This window comes from Pelodiscus sinensis, chromosome 5 (assembly GCF_049634645.1).
Source record: "Pelodiscus sinensis isolate JC-2024 chromosome 5, ASM4963464v1, whole genome shotgun sequence".
Taxonomy (NCBI): Eukaryota; Metazoa; Chordata; order Testudines; family Trionychidae; genus Pelodiscus; species Pelodiscus sinensis.
Window position 1 is genome coordinate 111,154,233 of NC_134715.1, and position 20,779 is coordinate 111,175,011.

Consider the following 20,779-nt stretch of genomic DNA (forward strand, 5'->3'; position numbering starts at 1 on the left):
AAACTAGTTTACAGGGCTCTGTCGACGGACCCATGTAGTCTAGACATACCCTGTATGTCATCCCCCTATGGGTTTTCTTTCCTCTACAGCCCCCTGGCCTATCTATAGGGCCTCCAGTAAGTTCTATTCCTGCCCCTGCCTCCAATGGGAGGCTACCCTCAAGTTCTGGCATGGCTCCCTGCTTGTCTATTTCCCTGCCAGCTGGTTGACTGACTCCAACGATAGGTAGAAACATGCATGGCATAATTCGGTTACAGTGTATCACCCGTTTCCGCACTCCTGATTCTGGCTGCACTACATAAACAGGCAAGTCCCCTTGTCTCCTAATCACAATATAGGGAGTTGGTTCCCATCTGTCTCCCAGTTTCTATCTCTCTTTCTTTTCCCTGGCTACTAGCACTCTGTCTCCAGGAATCAATGGGGCTTCTTGTGTCTGGCGGTCATAGTGCTTTTTCAGGTGACATTTGGCAGCTTCAGATGCCTGTGCAGCCTGATGGTATGCTGTCTCTAGGCATTCTCTGAGCTGGGAGTCATACTCCTTCACCTCTAACCCCTCATTTCCTTGGTGGGGAAGACCCAGAGCTAGATCTATCTTCAGCTTTGGGTGCCGGCCAAACATTAAGAAGAATGGGAAAAATCCAGTGGACTCATGATGAGTGCAGTTGTAGGCATGAGTCATGAACTCAAAATAGTCCTTCCAATTTTCCTTTTGCTCTGGACACAGGGTTCGCAACATATTCATGAGTGTTCGGTTGAACCGCTCAGTAGTCCCATTCCCCTGCAGGTGATAGGGCGTGGTTCTGCTTTTTGAGATCTCAACAGTTTCCAAAGCTGGACAAGGAGATTACTTTCAAAATTCCTCCCCTGGTTTGTTTGTATCCCTTCAGGGATGCCATAATTGCAGATGAACTGTTTCCACATCACCTTGGCCACGGTAGACGCTCATTGGTCACGAGTAGGGTACGCCTGAGCATAGCGACTGAAGTGGTCAGTAACTACAAGGACATTCTCAATGCGCTCCCGGGATGGTTCCAGGGTGAGAAAGTCAATACATACTAGCTCCAGGGCCTACTGGTATTGATCGAGATAAGTGGAGCTCTGCTTCCAAAGATGCCTCTCTTCTTAGGCAGCACCTTTTGCAGGAAAGGCACCACTCCTGGATGGTGGACTGCATGCCTTGCCCAAAACAGCGAGTGCAGATGAAGTCCACTGTATGGTCAATGACCATGTGTCCCATGTCTGTGTGCAGAACTTCGAACACTTCTCTCTGGAGTTTCTCTGGTAGCACAACTTGTTGGATATGTCCCTCTCCTGGGATTGTTGTTCTCCTATAAAGGATCCCTTCTACCAGCTACAATCATTTCCATTGGTTCAGTAATATCTTCACTGGTGTTACTTCCTTCCGCCTCTCCCGGGCTCTGGGTATCCGCTGTCTGGGCACGTAGGATCTTACTGGAGAGATTACAGCATCCTTTTCCTGCAGCCTCCTCAGTTTTCCCTTAGGCAGGCCTGGGTTTAACTCTATGCGTGGCCAATGGAGTGGCTCAGCTCTGTCTGTAGCTCTCCCTTGGGCATCACCCGGGTTGCTATGGAGGACACATTGCATCTGGCATTCAGAACAGTAGCCACCTCCTCCCAGGGTAGCCGAGACAGGCCATCAGCATTGGCATTACTTCTCCCAGGCCAGTACTTTATGTTGAAGTTGAACTCTGCCAGCTTTGCCATCCACCTTTGATTAGTTGCATCCAACCTATCAGTAGTAGTAACATAGGTCAGTGGATTGTTGTCAGTTAGCACTGTGAAATGGTATCCTAGAAGATAGTCTCTAAATTTATCTGTAGCTATCCATTTTAATGCCAAAAAATCCAATTTATGGGCAGGATAATTTTTTTCTGGGGCAGTTAAGCGCCTGCTGGCATAAGCTATGACCCTCTCCTTTCCTAACTGAACCTGTACCAGTACAGCTCCTAGCCCCTCTGTAGATGCATCTGTCTGGAGAATGAATGGTAAGCTGTAGTCAGCATAACCTAATATTGGTGCAGTTGTCAGCTGTCAGCTTTGTTTTCAGCTCTGTAAAAGCCTGGCCACATCTCTCTGTCCAAACAAAACTGGGTTTCTTAGTAGGACCCCTCTCATTTCTCCTTCTAGTATGGGTGCACCCTCCAGTTAGTCTGAATAATGGGGCTGCCAATTTGGAGTAGCCTTTGATGTATCGTCTGTAGTAGCCAGTGAACCCAAGAAACTGTAACACTTTCTTCCTTTTAGCTGGGATCCTCCAGTCTCTCACCTGCTGAATCTTATCTGGATCTGTTGCAATGCCTTGGGCAGATACTATGTGCCCAAGATATTGTACCCTTTCTCATAGCAGATGACATTTCCTGGGCTTTAGCTTGAGCTTGTGTTGGCGGAGTCTGTCAAAAACCATCTCCAGGTGCTGCAGATGCTCCTCAAAAGTACTGGAGAACACTGACATCATCAAGATAAATCAATATTGCTGAGAAGTTTAGATCTTCAAAACATGTGTCATCAACCTCTGGAAGGTAGCTGGTGGGTTCTGTACACTGAAGGGCATCCGATTACATTCAAACAGCCCCATGGGGGTGATGAATGCAGTTTTGGGTTTATCTTCCTCTGCCATTTCTACCTGCCAATACCCTGAAGTAAGATCTAGTGTAGAGTAATATCTGGCTCCTCCTAAGGCATCCAGAGCATCTTCCATACAGGGCAGAGGAAACGCATCCCGAGTGGCTTTAGAATTCAGCTGTCTGTAGTCAATGCACACTCTCATAGAGCCATCTTTCTTCCTTGCCACCACTACTGGTGAAGCATATGGGCTTTGACTTGGTCTAATTGTGCCCACCTCTGCCATACCCTGCAAGTGCTTGCAGACTTCCTGGTACTGTGCTGGAGGTATCCTCCGATAGGGTTGCCTCACAATAGTACTGTCGATCAGGGGTATTTCATGCTTGGAAGTACAGCCCAAGTCAAGATCATTTTTAGAGAATAATTCTGCATTCCACGTCAACAATTCTTACAACATCTTCAGTTGAACTGGGTCCTGCACAGTTACCTGACTCAGGTCTACTTCTGGCACTCAGGCATGGACCTGTGCCTCTTCTCTCAGTGCTTGCCCTGGAGAGTATTTTAAGCTGCTGCTCACGCTAGCCATGCTGTAGACAACTGAAACTGTAGCTAGATGTTGGTTCCTTCCTATTATTGCTGTTGTTTGTCCTACATTATGTAGATAAACATAAGCCTTCCCATGTTCAACATATGCTATACCTTCCTCCACACTCAAATTCCCTGGCAGGTGACTCTTAGCATCAGGTTCTACCAGAACAGTATATGGCTCCCATCCTGTACCCCAAGGAACCTTCATCGGTACAGTTTTTCCTTCTCTAGCTCTCAACAAGATGGGCTGCTCGCCAGTGTATCTCAAGGATGGTCTCTCTTAGCCAGAGATTACTTACTTATAGGCTGCAGGCCAGGCAGGTGACTTCTCTTTCAGGAAGTCTGGGAATTGGTTGCCCAATTGGTTAGCTAAATCCTGCCAGCTGGAATGTATGACAACAACACAGGGACTCCCTGTCTGTACTTTGTTCCACGCACCAGAAGGGCAGAAACTCACTTGTAGGTTTGACCAATAAAAAGATAAATCTAATTTATAGCTACTTGATGGGAGACTGCCTGGCCACGGCACCATCTATCAAGAGATCTACAGGAATGGGATGTAACTTGCCCAGGATAGGGTGATTTCTCCAGAAATCCTCTGTGATGGTTGTAACCTGTGACCCTGAATCAATTAGAGCCTTGCACAGGATACCATTCACTTCCACAATTTCCTTGGTCAAGGGTTCCACTAGCTAGGATGCCAGCTGGCAGCTGATTGAGTACGCTGAGACGATGTGCACACCGATGCTATTGGGAGACTTCTCACCAACTCTACGCCCTTCACTTGCCCCTCAGTGTCAGGCATTAGCAGTTTAAAGAAGAGGGAGCCTCACCTTGCCCTGGCCCCATGAGGTGAGTCTGAGGGAGTTGATAGCAGTCAAGAACTATGTGGCCTTCTTGTCCACAATGGTGGCATATGAAATGGCCTCTGATGCCGTGGTCAGGGGTACTTCCACCACTTCCCCATCTAGAATTTTGAGGTGCCGTCCTCACTACTAAACCTTGCTGCAATACCTGTGCCTCCAGCTGTCCCATTCTCACATGGCTCTATTTCTGGAGGGCAGTCAGTTCCTGGACTAGCCCAGGGTATGTCTACACTGCCACCCTAGTTCGAACTAGGGTGGCTAATGTAGGCATTCAAAGTTGCAAATGAAGCCCGGGATTTAAATATCCCAGGCTTCATTTGCATCTTGCCGTGTGTGGCCATTTTTAAATCCCCCTTAGTGCAGACTCTGTGCCCACGGCTACACGCAGCACGGAGTAGGTAGTTCGAATTAGGCTCTCTAATTCGAACTACCGGTAGACTTCGTTCCACTGTCCTTCACTGTCTCCAGCATCACATGATGTGGGGTACTGCTGGGTAGAGGTACCTTGGGAGCAGCCTGCACAGCATCATCTGATGGGGCAGCTTGTTGCAGGCTATTTATCCTCTGGGCTGGCCCATGCATTCTACCCTCTACGTTCCTCTCACGAGCCAGCTGACGGAGTTCTCCTTGCAACTGTCAGAATGTCATGTAGCGAGGCTGAATAGGTGTTCCCATTGTTGTTCCCAGGGCTGATGCTGAAACACACTGGATCTTGGGCTACACTTATAGTATTCAGATCACAATCAAATTAAGTTCAGCTTTGGTTGTACATTAAGTTACTCTAACAGTAGTACATTTGCTTAAGTTTAACTGTGTAAATATGATATAATTATCTTCAATGGGGCTTAGCAGGACTAAGAAATCAACCTCAAGAAATCAAATAAATGTAGTAGTACCAGCTCAGTTAGGCTGTTTAGATAAGAATGATCTTTTTCTGATCCTGATTTATCTGTTTAATATTATTAACATATTTCAATATTTGTTTGGGGTTCCGTTAGCTGCCGTTGTAACCCCAGTAAACCCTGGTCGTCTGCAGGCAGACTCAAACCTGGGAGCCTCTGGAGCTTAGAATAGGAGCCTCTACCATATAAGCTAAAAGTTAGCTGGCTGTTAGCTAATGTTGTAGACAGAATAATGAGCCTGCTCTAAGTGGTTTGATGTGCCACTTCATAGGACAGTGCACCTCACCCAGAAGGTGCATATGGGTTACATAATATTCTCTAAACTTCTTTATCATTAGGATTTAGTTTCATGGTCCCCCTGTATCACACACACCAAACAAGAGATTATTCTTTTAACTGTTGGTAGGTCTATAGGTATGTTGATAGGGGTGTGATACTTGTGGGTAATGGTATTTTTGTTATGATAGAATCCATTAAGGTGATGTCAGAAAAAGAATTATTCTGATTCTCCACAAGTATCAGACTCTATGCTGGGACAGATATCCAGAGAATACAGAAACTTAGGGGCAGTCTTGATAAGTTGATGATCAGGTGCTGTATATTGTTGTTGACTTAGAGATCCCGGCGGCATGGCATCTCCCAGAGGTGGCTCCATTTTTTGTCATTGTGTTGGATAGCTGACACCCCCTCCTTTTTTAATAGTTGTTTTGGGTTTCCTGAATAATCTCCCTGTGGGTTTCCTGCTTTCTTTTCCTTCCAATGTGTGGGGACATGTGATAACTTCTTGTTTTAAGATGTTCCCTTCTGGAGTATGTAAGGTACAGGTGATAGCTCCTCAGTTTTTCTGAGGTCCTTTTGTAGAGCTTTCCCACACACTTGGAGATGTAGTAGTGGTCAGAGGGTTATAGATGGAGAGTCTTCTGGGGCTAGTGTTTCTTGTGTCTGCTCAGGAAGTGGATGTTGCTGTTCAGTCTGTCCTCTTTTTTCATGTTGGGAAACATCCATTTTAAAGAGGAGTGTGTGTTTGTTCCCCCTTGGATGGCCATCCCCATGACAGCTGTAAGGCTTTTTATGACACTCTTAGTTTTATATCTTACTGCTACTGGGATGCAGTCTTTATGTAGATGTATCTCAAAATTACAGTGGTTGCTACAGCAACCTCGGGTCTCTGAAGGATTTGGCTGCAGATGGCAGCTGATATGACAACCAGGCAAAGACTTTGCACAGCTCAGCATACTTTTCTATGCAGTGCTCAAGGTGATTCTCTCCATCAGCTGTCTTCCTCTCCCTCTCTAGTACTAACACCTTCACTAGCTATCCTATCTCTCTAGAGACAGCCTTGAGAAACAAGAAAGAAGGTTTTTCTGACTTTTATTGACACCTCAGTGCCACTTTATTTCACTGCAACAGTATTTGTTGTATGAGAATTCAGAGGCCACTCAACAGATAGGAGGATGAGCTCCTTGAGATATGAAGACCTGAGAAGTGGCCGCCCAGACTTTCAGATGATCCTGTATCAACATGCACGATTCTCTTAAAGGAGTGCTATCTCTATTGAGATTGAAAGGGCAGTTGCAGTCTTGTAAAACTATACTGTAGTTACCAGAGCAAGTGAAAAGATATACCACAATGGAGGTGAACAGGATGAGAAAGGGTCTATGAATGTGGATTAGTTTTCCTGAAACAAAAAGGTTTACTTCCCTTGCTCAGATGGAGGCTCTGCAATTCAGCTGTGGCCACAATGCAGCAAAGGATGTGCTTAAAAACTGCCGCATTCTTTTGATTTACTTTTGAAAGAATGCAGCTGCAGTCTAGACGCAGGTGAAGTTTTTTCAAAAAAAGGTTACGTTAAAAAAAAAAAACAGGAGTCTAGACACACCCATACTGCTCAACCCACTCATCTGTGGTGGGAATGGAGAGAGTTCAGTGCATTTCAGGATTGGGCCCTCATTGAAAACCCTTTTAAAATTAATTTAAACACTGTATTTATAAAAATTATTTAAATTTCAACTGTTAGAGCAGATTTGACATGCTGAGTGTATAATCCTACATTGCTATCTTGAGACTGGTTCTTGCCACCTTTAAACTGTAACATCTTACTTTTTGAGCAATCTCAAGGAAATCTCAAGAGGGCTTTTAGTAAGCAGGCTCTTAATATAGCAGTGGAGGTGGTTTCTGAGGAAACCTTAGAAGGGAAAAAGGGAAAAAGCAAGCCACATGTTCATGTAAGTGAATGACTTCTGGGGTTTTGGGTACTGAGCAAAAATTGGTTAATGTTTGATTTACACAGTGCACCAGGAAATTGGCTTGGAACATCTAGTGTTCTGTAAACATTCACTTAATTTTAGACTGGGAATCAAAATCTCTACTGAAACTCCTGATTTTTACACTCCTGCAGAGCTTGGACAAGTTTTAACATTTTCCCTATTTCACCTTTCCTCCCCCATCTTTTAGTGCTCCCATACACATAAAGAATGGGGGAGAATAGTATAATGAAAAACAGGAAAAAAACAACAGCTTATATTGTTGCTATATTGACATGTTGTTATTCAGCCTGTGATTATCCTGAGCTCTTTCACTAATAATTAGACTTCCATTGACTATATCAAGAAAAAAAATCACACCTAAAGCTTTTATTGCTTACCATTATATGTCATTGATAGATTTTTAGCTGAATCTTTCTCTTTCTTCAGGATAGACAAGGAAGATAATCATAAACTGCATTTATTCACATCTAAAAGTCTGACTTCATAGTAGATTAACATCTAAAGTTATATTTGAGAGAGTTTGTGTGTGTGTCTGCCCACCAGCTGGGGGACATGCACCCCTCCCCCGGTTGTGCCTGCTGCAGCAGCCATGGACAGTGCTCTGGCCCCAAGCTGCTGTGGTGAGAGAGGGCTGGGTTGCTTTCTCTTGCTGGGGCAGCCTGCGTACTGAACCCCTCATCTCCAGCACCTCTCCAGAAAAATATTTTACATGAAGAAAGAGGCATTTCTTAAGGACTTGAGCAATGCTGGGTAAATCTTCCAGTAGGATATAATGCTTCCAGGGTTGTTGACATAGGTGCAGAGGGTGCTGAAGCATCCCCAGGGTTTGCACCCAGCTTCCCCATGCCCAGGAGCCAGCCCCACTGCTGACACCCCAAGCCAAGTCTCCATACAGCTCCAGAGTCCTGCTGTCCACTGGCCCCACAGACTCTGCAGCTCGCCATCCCTGGGGTCCAGGCCTCCAGCCCTTGAGGCTCTGCTTCTGCTTGGGGTCCTAATGCCAGCCTGGGGCTCTGCTCCTCCTGGCCTCGACCAAGAGCTTTACAGCTATCTCAAGCTGTGGCTAGGTTGCCAGCTCTTCCAGACAAGACTTATTGGATGCCATTTGTGGCAACAACATCCAGTCTGAGAGAATTGGCAACCCCAGGTATGACCCCAGCCTGGGGCAGTGAGGGGGCATAAACAGGGTATGGGAGAGGGACACAGCTCAGCACCCTCACCCTAAAAGTAGTCCTAGTGCCACTGCTTGTCAGAGGGTTGAAGTCTGAGCCCAGCCAGAGCACCCAGTGATGGTGAGCTCAGCCATGCCACACAGTGACAAGAATTTAATCACATAAACCAGACACCATTGTCCTGCCCTGTTCACTCCATCTCCCTTCCCCCCCCACACACATTGCTCACTCTCCCCCATCCTCCCTCACTTTCACTAGTATGAGATGGATGTTGGAGGAGATGAGGATTCTGGGCTGGGGGTGAGGAGTTCAGAGTGTCTGAGGGACACTGAGAGGGTATGGGCTTTGGAAGGGGCTCAGAATTGGAGCAGGAGGTTGGAGTGTGTGAGGAGGTGAGAGGTGCAGGCTTTAGTCAGGTGGCACATAGCTTGGACGGCTCCCAGTCAGAGGCATAGTGGGACTAGGACAGATTCCCTGTCAGTTTTGGACCTATGCAACTTCCAGAAGCGTCTAGAACATCCATCCCTGTGGCCTTTCAGTGGGGCAGGAGAGCTCTTGGCTCCATGGGCTGCACCTGCCCACAATTGCTGACCCTGCAGCTCCCATTGGCCATAGTTCCCGGCCAAAGGGAGCTGCAGAGTTGGTGTGTAGGATGGGGGTAGCGTTCTGAACCCCTGGACCTCCTCACATCTAGAGGCCGCAGGGACATGCCAGCTGCTTCTAGGAATTACATTGGGGCAGGGCAGGCAGGTGACTTTCCTTGGACTTTTGTGGCTGATCTCCTGGTTTGGCTTCAGGAACCTCTGTGAAATTGAGCCCAGTGATGTGAGACTCTCAGAAAAACGGAGAGGGTTGGCAACGCTACTTTGGCAGCTGTCTCAGCTATGTGAAGCCTCAGCAGCTTCTCTGCAGGAGCTCACGGAACACAACTGGTCCTCAGTTGTGTCTACTTATATCGAGCTGAGCGTTGACCTTTTGAGTCTAACCTCCAGTGTGAGCATGCTCAGGAGATAGAGCTGAGCTGGACCTTCTGGGCCCAGAGCTGCTCTTTAATCCTTAGTCCACCAGTGTGGGGATTATATACTCTCTCACAGGACTAGATTAGGTCTCAAGAAACTGAGACAGTGCAGCATCAGCTTGCCATAGCTATCTTGGTAAGGAAATGTGGCTCAAGTCCAGTTCCCCCAGTTCCTCTCAGGGGATGGAGGAAGCAAAATGCAGGACAATGTAGCACTTTAAAGACTAACAAGATGGTTTATTAGATGATGAGCTTTCGTGGGCCAGACCCACTTCCTCAGATCAAATAGTGGAAGAAAGTAGTCACAACCATATATACCAAAGGATACAATTAAAAAAAATGAGAGGAAGGAAGGTAAGTGTCTGTGAATTGATGATATCAGAGGTAGGGAGAGTGGGATGTTTGTGAGTTAATGGTATTAGAGGTGATAATTGGGGAAACTATCTTGGTAATTACCGCATCCCCCTCCTGTTCTGCAATGTGATTTGTCCTTTTCATATTTGTTCATTTTTTTTAATTGTATCCTTTGGTATATATGGTTGTGACTACTTTCTTCCACTATTTGATCTGAGGAAGTGGGTCTGGCCCACGAAAGCTCATCATCTAATAAATCATCTTGTTAGTCTTTAAAGTGCTACATTGCCCTGCATTTTGCTTCAGCTACCCCAGACTAACACGGCTACATCTCTATCACTATTCAGGATGGAGGAAGTGATTGCTGATGGTCAAGAACAGCTCTGCTGGCTCTAGAGCATTGGGGGTGCTGCCAGGGCCACCCCCAATGCTCTAGACTCTCCCATTCCTCCTGACTCTCCAATCACCTGCTTTGGGGTGAAGGTGCAGGTGGTCATACAATGCATTATCCCTTCCACTCTGGAAGTAGGTCCCCGGTGCTCCTGCATGAGTGAACTGTCTGGGCCAGAATCTAGCTTTCACATGGCAGCCCATTAGAAGGAAACGAGGGGGTTCAGCTGCTCTGAACCTTCTCCATTCTTCATGAGTAACGGTGGATTTTAAGCACAGCATACTAATTGAAACACACGTTACAGGACATAAATGCTTTCAAAAGTGAGATCGGAAGAAGATATATCCCACGGAATTTCATATCCTCTTTCAAAAATAGCACGTAGTTTAGACGTACCCATAAAGTAACCATAATTAAAAATATGCTTCAAAAAGCCATAGTGTGTTGTTTTTCTGATATTTCAAAAAGGGAGCAATGATGAACGTTCTGTTTTTAACTTTGCCGTCGATTAGGTGTGCATTGTGCAGAAGAGAGATACCAAGAAAATGTATGCCATGAAATACATGAATAAACAAAAGTGCATCGAGAGAGATGAAGTCCGGAATGTCTTTCGGGAACTACAGATCATGCAGGGCCTTGAGCATCCCTTCCTAGTCAATCTGTGGTAAGCAAACCTTTAACATTTTATCATGCTCCTTTTGTTTTATTGCTGAATCAATTCAAATTCTAGGGAATGAAATCTTGAAAGGATTCTTGGACTTTTTTTTAACATCTTATTTTTTTCTGTAGGTTTGCCTCCATCAATATTCTAAAGGTTCCCTTTCATGTTGGAATGATTAAACATAATAATTTTCCTTCTTTACCTTCTAGTTTGCTTTCTCTCTAAATTGCTAAAGTGTGCAAAAAAAGTTGGTCTCCTTTGGTTTTTCATTTTCTTTTATGGTAATTTGCTGGGAGTTTGATTACAAGACTTTGATATAATGAAATTATATTGTAAATACTTATAAGGATAAAATAGTTCCTTGTTCAAAGTTGGTGCAGCTGAAAATAAAGGAAGAAGTTTTTTGTCTAAGGAGAATTAACTAGGCGGCACATGAAATTGAAATTCTGGATCAGATGCTGTTTATATATAATACTCACATGCTCATGCACATACAACTAAATTGGTCAATGGGCCATTCCTTCCCTATCTCATCTTTCCAATGCCAAATACAATGCATCTTTGGAAGCATCTCTCCTTTTTAATGTCTTTAAGGGCTTTTTTCTACTAAATGAAAAGGCTGTTTTCTCCTCTGGTTCACCACTGTACAATGTACATTGTACAACTACAGCAAATTATCTAGGTATTTTAGAAAGATGTTTAAAAGATTGAGAATACTGGATGTTGTAGGCAGAAGTTATAATGAAAATAGAGATCTGAAGTTTGAATGTAGCTGGGAGTTGCGTTAATCTGGAAATAAGGAGAGTAATAGGTGTCATTCAACAGGTGGCGAGGGAAAGTTCAAAACCCTGACTCCAGTGAAGATTCAAGTACAGATTGAACCTCTGAAATCTGGGATTTTCTGGTCCGGCAGCATCCGTGGTCCAGCAGGACCCTGGATGTTTTTGAATCAGAGAGCCCCAGTGCCTGGGAGTGTGAACCTCATCCCTGGGGAGCCCCGGTTGGTGTGGGAGAAGCGGGGCTGCGCAGCTGGGTGGGTGGGGGGGTGGGTGGGGCAGCAGTGAGCCCCATCCCTGGGGATCTTCACTTGGGCAGGGGAGAAGCGGAGCTGTGGAAGTTGAGGAGCTCCAGCCATGGGGAGTTCTGGCCGGGTGGAGCAGCAGCGGGACCAGTGAGTGGCAAAAGCAGGGCAGCTGGCAAGCCCTGTCTTTGGGGATCCCTTGTCAGGTGGGGAAGAAGCAAGGTAAAAATGGCTGGGGAGCTCTGTCCTGGGGAACTCCAGCAGGCCAGAGGCCAAGTCCAAGCCCTGCAGGCTGGAGCCCAGTGGCAGAGAGAATCATAGAATAATAGGACTGGAAGGGACCTCAAGGCAGGACCAAGCTCCATCTACACCATCCCTGACAGATGTCTATCTAACCTGTTCTTAAATATCTCCAGAGAGGGAGATTCCACCACCTCCTTTGGCAATTTATTCCAATATTTGACCACCCTGACAGTTAGGAATTTTTTCCTAATGTCCAATCTAAACCTCCCCTGCTGCACTTTAAGCCCATTACTCCTTGTCCTGTCCTCAGAAACCAAGAGGAACAAATTTTCTCCTTCCTCCTTGTGACACCCTTTTAGATACTTGAAAACCGCTATCATGTCCCCCCTTAATCTTCTTTTTTCCAAACTAAACAAGCCCAGTTCATGAAGCCTGGCTTCATAGGTCATGTTCTCTAAACCTTTAATCATTCTTGTCGCTCTTCTCTGTACCCTTTCCAATTTCTCCACATCTTTCTTGAAATGTGGCGCCCACAATTGGACACAGTACTCCAGCTGAGGCCTAACTAGTGCAGAGTAGAGCGGCAGAATGACTGGAGGCTGGAGTGGAGCCAACTGCAGGGAGGAGGAGTGTCCTGGGAGGCCAGTGGGAGGGGACCTCTCCACATCTGGCAAATTCCCTGTCGGCATGGGTCAGGTCCTGAGGGTGCCGGACAAGGGAGGTCCAACCTGTAGTTTCATAGATGCGGCAATTGGGGAAGTATTTTGTGAGTTGATTAGTTCTAGCTCCCTGGGTATAAAATCTCTCGTTTCCCAAATTACTCTTCTGTTTTGGAAATGGAATTAAAGGCTGGGAATAGTATTCAGACATCTATCCCTCCCCAAGTACTTTCATCCCATGGTGGATTTTAGAATTTTTCAGCCAAGAGATAATGAATGGATCCAGATATGCCTCTGGGGATTTCATAAACTACACTACTTATGTTCCAGAACTCTGGAAATGACATGCAAGCTTTTCACCTCAGATCTGAAAATAACCTGCATGGGTTACTATAGGGATAAAATCATCAGCTACCAGAGGGTAAGTTCAGGGGCTGTGGGTGTCCACGTGGTGGGCAACAGCCTGCTGTTTGTGCTGTAGCATGCAGCTAGTTCTGCTTTCCTGGGAGCTCCAGCGTTAGTTGCAGCAGCAGAAATGCAGCAAAATTCAATGTTAGGCATAAAGAGAGATCACAGGCTTGGTTCAGTGGCAAAGATGCTCAGCCTGGTTTATTGTCACCAAAGTACAGTACTGGAGCCCCATGGGAGCTATAGGTACACTGACATATGTATGTATGTGGCAAGGTACCACTTCCATTGGCACACCAGGATGCGGTCTCCTAGACAGTAGTAGTACAAATGCCTCTCCTGTGACTGGTCTTTTTACACATTGATACAAACAAGTTATGAATTACCCTCCAGGGGTTGATAGCTACCACCTTTATTCTTACAATGTACCTGGTAGTTTCAATGTAATATCCTCATCCATTATCCTGTCACCCCTCCTTACCTTTGTGAGGGTTCAGTATGCTCTTGTACCATCTCTAAGAATGTGTTGATATTGTTACTTGAGAACCCTGTTTGCTTCTGTACCATCCTATCAGATCAGGACTGTGCTTACTTGGTTAGCAGACACCCAATTCACTTTTATTAAAGCTAATGTTAGTCTGTATAAAACACAGGGTAATAAAAGAGTCTGTATGTTTGTGTATAGTGCTTAGGTTATCTACAGATACAAAGTTTGTTTGAAAAGTAATCCAATACATAGAGTATGTAATCAGCAATAATCTATATTTAGTCGAATAATTTTAACAACGCAGTTTAGATATTAGCACCCAATTATTTGGGTACATTAGTCATAAAAAGTTATCCAGAGAGTTGGTTGCATAAAGCAGCTATATCAATAAATGAAGACTGACCCCCAGTAAATGAGAATTTAGGGTACATTGTCTGTTAAAAAATGCAGTCCATCAGGAAAGTATTTTAGTTGCTTTCTGAACTACAGGAAACTTCAGCAATATTAATAATGGATCAGTCACAGACATCAAACATCTGTTGTGAAACAAATTGTATGCCAGGTTTTGATCTCATAACAGTGAGACTAAGTTATCACAGAATTATAATGCCTGACAAATTCCTCATTATTTTTCTTTTCATGACAGATTAAAACTGGATCAGGCAATACCAAAGAATGAATTCATTTTCATGACATGTTTTGATGATAAATAATTAATCTGTTCTCACACTCCTGGGACCAAAATCTCAGGATCTGAAGATGATAGATGTATCTTGTATACATGTTACCGTAATGGAGCTAGAGAAGTTTCTTATATGATACAGGGAAATTTCAGGGCTAAAGAAAGACAAAAAGAAAAACAACAACAAAATCCCCAAAGACCTATATGATAAAGATGTTTAACAATGATCTAAAATTGGCCAATAGAGTATAAACTTCTATCTAAACTGCTTATATTATCTCTATTACTCCAGGACACTTGCACCTCATAATTGTTGACATATTTATACTCAGCTCTTCTGTGAAGTATGGAAATGTTTGTAAAATGGGGCTGTGAGCTACCCTGAGGTTAAGTGATTCACCAAAGGTCACACAGGAAATCTGTGGCAGAGCAGGAACTTCAAACCTAATCTCCCAGTACCAGGCTAGTGCCCTAAGCATTAGATCATCTTTCTTTGGACATAGACAACATACTTTCAGAATCCTAAAAATATTTGATTTCTCAAGTTTCTATAATTGTGGGGTTTTGTAGTTTGTTCCATATTATTACAGTCCTTGTTTGTGTAATGCAGTTGTGTCTGAAGCTCATAAGATATCCCACTTGGAGTCATTGTGGATAGTTCTCTGAAAACATCCACTCAGTGAGCAGTGGCAGTCAAAAAAGCAAATAGAATGTTAGGAATCATTAAAAAAGGGATAGAGAATAAGACAGAAGATATCTTATTGCCTCTATATAAAACTATAGTAGGCCCACATCTTGAGTACTGCATACAGATGTGGTCGCCTCATCTCAAAAAAGATATATTGGCATTGGAAAAGGTTCGGAAAAGGGCAACAGAAATGAGTAGGGGTTTGGAATGGGTTATATATGAAGAGAGATTCAAAAGACTTGGAATTTTCAGCTTAGAAAAGAGGAGACTAAGGGGAGATATGATCAATGCTTTTTTTTGTGATGGTACTGCCCGGTACACAGTACCGGCACCTCCAGTCAGAGCTTACCTGGAAAGAATGGAGAGTACCGGCACCTCTGTAATGAAAATGGCCGACAGTTAGCTGGGTCTTAAAAAGTACTGGCACCGGGTTTTTTTATTACAAAAAAAGCACTGGATATGACAGAGGTCTATAAAATCGTGATTGGTGTGGAGAAAGTGAATAAGGAAAAATTATTTACTTATTCCCACAATATATGAACTAGGGGTCACCAAATGAAATTAATAGGCATTAGGTTTAAAATAAACAAAAATAAGTTTTTCTTCACTCAGCGCACAGTCAACCTGTGGAATTCCTTGCAAGAGGATGTGGTGAAGGCTAGGACTACATCAGGGTTCAAAAAAGAGCTAGATAGATTCATGGAGGTTAGGTTCATCAATGGCTATTATCCAGGATGGGTAGGAATGGTATCCCTAGCCTAGAGGTGGGTGATAGGAGAGGAATCACGTGATGATTATTTGTTGTGTTCCCTCTCTCTGGGGCATCTAGTATTGGCCATTAATGGCAGACAGGAAACTGGGCTAGATGGATCGTTGGTCTGACCCAGTATGGCTGTTCTTATGTTCACTCCTTAATTTAAGGTCATGACCTTCCTGTTCTTTGTAATGCAAGGACACTGTGACAGGTTTTGGGGGAAAATCAATCCAGTGCAGGGTGAGTGAACCCTGACTCTATTAGGACATACATAACCTATGTCTCTGTATTCTAAACCAGAGTCAATATGCTCACCCTTCCGAAAAGGGTAATGGCATAATGGATATAATCAGTGTACTCTCCTGTAATGTTTGAGCAGTGTGTCCCAAAGGCCAGAGTCAATAGATCACACTCCCTGTTGGCAGGGGAGTAAGGCTCAACAGCAAATTCACCTCTGTGAAAGAGAGAGAGCAATGTACCTAATGGCCACAGTCCATAGATTCATCCCAGTAAGGCCTACTAGCGACAGTAAACAAATTTGGCCCGAGTGAAACAGGGCAGTAAGGTCTAGCAGTCAGAGTCAGTCGGGAAGGAGGCTGCCAAATACAAGGAAAGGGGGAGGAAGTGGCTTGGGCAGCAGGATTCCAGCCTTCCTCTCCACAGGACCCTCGCCCAGGGCTTTGGTTGCAGGGGCATATGCCTCTAGGTCAGAAGGAAAAGGGGGAAGTTCTGACTGAAACACGCAGACTCAAAATTCCAGTCAACCAACTATCAAATTCACCTGGGCTGCTTCCTACTGTGCTTTGGATGTCTGTTATCTCGGGATTCTCTGATCTGCACTGGCCCCATCAACTCTGGACTCAGCAAGGTTTATTGTGTAATACAGATATGTCTGAAACTCATAAGACATCTCACTCTTTAACTTCATGTCCTGACATTTTTGTTTTATTGTATTGCAAGGGCACTGTGACAGGGTTGGGAAAAATCAATCCAGTGTAGAGTGAGTGCAACCCGCCCCCATTAGGACACAGGGCTCCCACAATCTCAAGCTTTGGCTGATCCTTGGCTGGAGCTACCGGTCTACATACTTCCTTCCCAATGGTCAGCTGCAACTGACCTGAGCTGCTCCCTTTTATACCAGTGCACCTGGATCTTGCCCAGTAGACAGGAAAAAAGTGTGATTTCTTCATCCCACAATGTAGGGTTAACCCTTTCCCATCTAGTACAGGGGGAGTGCACCCCATCACTCACCCAATCAATAAGTTTATGTCTATCAGAAGAATGTTGTGTTGCAAACTTAAGAGTATACGCAGATACAGTCCTCTAATACATCATGATTATTTAATAAAAAGTAACATATTATTAAACAGAACATTGACTATATGAAAGGAATGTTTCTACTGACAGTATTTTCTGTGATCTAAGTATTATGTCTTTGATGGATTTTTCATTGATCATCTATGAAATGAGCAATCTATTCAATACATTATCACTTGCAGTTTGAGGCAATACTAATCTGCCTTAAATAAGTTTCCATTGTAACTACAACTCCCATGGCTGATTAGCAGGATTCCCTCTGGTAAGTCAATTTCCCCCCCTCCCGCCCCCCATACTAATTGGGGAGAATACTTGACGAGAATGAGTAGAACATGGCTATGGCAATAACTCTAGGGCTTTGTCTACACTGCGAGTTTTTGCGGCAGAAAGTATGCAATGAGGGACTGTGACGTAGTGGGGGTACTTGCTGGGCTGTGGTGACCTCTGCTGTCTGGAGCAAGACCCAGCAGGGAAAACCTCACTATGCAAAGGTAATGCCAAACTTGTTGAACCAGACACCCATCCATGGAGAGGAACAAAGGAAGGTGGAATGCTGCCCTGGCTGGGGGGCAGGGCTGGAAGAGAGTTAGTTAGTTGCTGTCTGAGAGCATGGAGGAGACAGCCTAGGGAAAGGGGCTGGAGTTTAGGGGCCCAGTCTCCCCCATCTCAAGGGAGCCTGAGGCATTCTAGCCCAGCTTTGTGACCAGATTACATCTGTGCTGTGCTGTATCCTGGAGAGGCAATAAACTTCCTCTATTCCACCGGCTGGTGCAGTCTGTTTGTGCCATTTCGGGGTGCAGGAGACGGGGGACCCCCAACGCGCCGTCACAGGGACTCATTAGCATAACTCGCAACATCATTAGCATATTTTCTGCTGTTTCGTTTTGCACAAAAAGAAGCAGCATAGCCTCCAGGAGAGGCTTAAGGATCTTGTGCAAAACGGGGGTTTTGCGCAAAACGGAAGTGACTATACTGCTTGCTTTTGCACAAAAACCCCTTGTGCAAAAAGAAACAGCAGAAAATATGCTAATGATGTCACGATTTATGCTAATGAGTATTTGCTGCTGCAAAAACTCGCAGTGTAGACAAAGCCTCAGTGAAATTCTAATGGGAGTTTTAACTTTGACTTCAGTAGGGCTAGGATTTCACCCAAAACGTCTATATTTCCCACAGCATGGACCCTTCAAAGGTGACTGTTTTGCAAGATTAATTGGCATCTTGTTTGCTGTTCTCAGGCAGTGAATTATCTGGTGAACAAACACTTTAAAAAGTGTCAGTCAAAACCAGAAGACCTGAAATGACCATAAGTTCTACTTTTGATATGATAGTCCTGGTGTCTCAGGAACTTCCCTGTTTTTCATGACATCAAAATATTTTCTTTTCTTTTCTTTTCTTTTCTTTTCTTTTCTTTTCTTTTCTTTTCTTTTCTTTTCTTTTGAGGATGGGAGAGAAAGGAAGAGGGGTTAAAAACAACAAAATATTTTTGTTCAAGACAGTTCTACACTGATTGGGATTTGCTCTGCTTTTACCAGTTCAGTGAAACAAGTGCTCAGTATGATAAATTGTGTTTGGAATAATGATAGAAGTCAAGTATGCGTCAATACCAGCAAAAGAGTTCTGTTGCTCAGCATACTAGGTAACGACTAGAACTGGTCAGATATTTTCTATCCAAAAGCAGTTTCTAAAAATCAATTTTTTTGGCAAAAACTTTTGGGTTTTCCACCAGGAAAATCAAAATGAAGTAGTTTTTGTTTTGGTTTCATTAACCTATATTTTCCTAAGGAACCATGGTCCCACATGCCCCACTGTCCTCTATGGACTGGTCTACTTGTCTGCACTATTACTTCTATACAGCACTCCCTTTTCCTCAGTGGTTAAGATGCCGCAGTGCATCATGGGAGTCGTGATCTTGTTCATCATCACAGTTGTAGTCCACCTGGGGACTCTCTTTCATATAGGAGATGAAGCATAAGGAACCCAGTCTATAACTCCCAAAAGGCACCATAGGGGACAGATTAATGTAAAACAAAACCAAAATGAAGAATTCTCAGTTCATGAATGTCACAACATTTTGTTTTGATTGAAAATGACAAAACACTCTGGCATTTCCGGATTAGAATGTTTTTAGAATTTCTGTTCTGTGGGGGGAAAAAAATCAGTATTTCAATACTTCTCCTCAATGCAGGATGAAAACTAATTTCAAAATATCAATTTCGCAGAGAATGGAAATTCTGGTTTTTAAACAGTTGTATTAATAACACGTATTCAATGCATCATGATAAACTCACAATACACACACAATTCAAGTGAATAATTAAAAATAAGCCTCAAAGATGAAGGACAAGAGCAGAGAATCATTTTTTAAAAAACTCAGAGCCAAATTCTATTGTTTGCAAACCTGTCTTCCAGGCCTTCAAAATATGAGTGTACTCACAAACCTTGAGATTTCAACAGACTGAATTCAGACGCATATCGGTAAAAATCCTGAGTGTGTAGTATTTAAAAATGTGGAATCACAAATATAAAATTAAAAGCATATTTTGGGGAATCTCCAGATAAGACAACTTATAGATTCTCCAGAGTCTCTTTAGATAGAACAGGTGCTTCCAAGTATTAACAATTGTAGTCATCAGAGTGGTAATACATAATTATTATATATACAGCTCTCCTCACACTTTTAAAAAGTCTTTCTCTGTACAAGTGAGTTGAGCTAATACATGTTTTTCCTTTGTCAGATCAACAGTTCATATTTCTTTGTCCTTCTGTAACATGACAACTGGAAAGCAATTAGGCCTTGAATCAAAAATCCCCAAGAAAATGATGAGAGGTGACTATACAGTTTTGTCTGTAAATAGTTTTAATATATTAGGTCAAAATCTATGGCAGGTTTAAGTCCATCGAGATCAGTAACTTCACCAAAGTCAATGGATAACCACAGCAGAGAATTTGGTCCACTGCATGCAAAATATACAGAATAGCTGATATTAAACAAGGTAGAGTCTCTCCTTCAGAAGAGCCAGATACATTTTTATGAGACTCATGCACCTTGTCTCATTTTTATTAAATTTAACTATACAAGCAAAACTTGTAAATCATTATTTGAAATATGAACTGCATTTCATAACATCTGATAGAGAGAGGTCATTCCTCTGTCCCCCTGTGTTAAATAGCAGCCCGAGTAAAACTCAGTTTTTCAAAAAGGGATTGGTGGCTTGATTTATAGCCTACACTTAGGAAATAAAACTGAATACAGGCATGGAAAGATGTGTGAGCGATTTACAGCAATTCTGGTAATAGGGATTTCTTTTTAAAATGAAAAGCGGCCCAGCTCTTGTGTGTGTTATGTATGTCAAGCACAGATGAATGAGCTGCAGAAGTGCTCACTCTTAACACAATCTCATGCTAAGACTGCAGCAAGCAAGTAACCGTGTGACTGCTAAAAATCTTAGCAGTTACATGGTTAACTGTTTTTGGCTGGGTGGGACTAGGGAGGGAAGGAAGCTGGAGGGGGGCCCCTTACGGTTCTGCAGTATAAAGCTTATACTGCAGAGCCTGCAGGGCAGCTGGCTCCCCAGGACTGGCAGCCAGAGCCGGTGTGCACCGGGAGCTGGGTTATGCACACTGTGCTGGTGTAAGGGGACTGTTAGCCCCTTACTTAAACTTTGTGGGAGTTTTTTGGCTTGCCAGCTCCCAGTGTCAACAGGGAAAGGGTTCATGA

At 43.8% G+C, this 20,779-nt stretch overlaps 1 protein-coding gene across 6 annotated transcripts in view; it reads left to right on the plus strand.

The window, feature by feature from the left end:
- STK32B (serine/threonine kinase 32B) overlaps positions 1-20,779 on the plus strand; it is a 288,545-nt gene that overhangs the window by 39,188 nt on the left and 228,578 nt on the right. For all 6 annotated transcript variants that reach the window (XM_014576105.3, XM_075930748.1, XM_014576106.3 and 3 more), the window contains exon 3: positions 10,654-10,805. In XM_014576105.3, the coding sequence (XP_014431591.2) occupies positions 10,654-10,805 (152 nt within the window). The remainder of the gene's footprint in view (positions 1-10,653; positions 10,806-20,779) is intronic.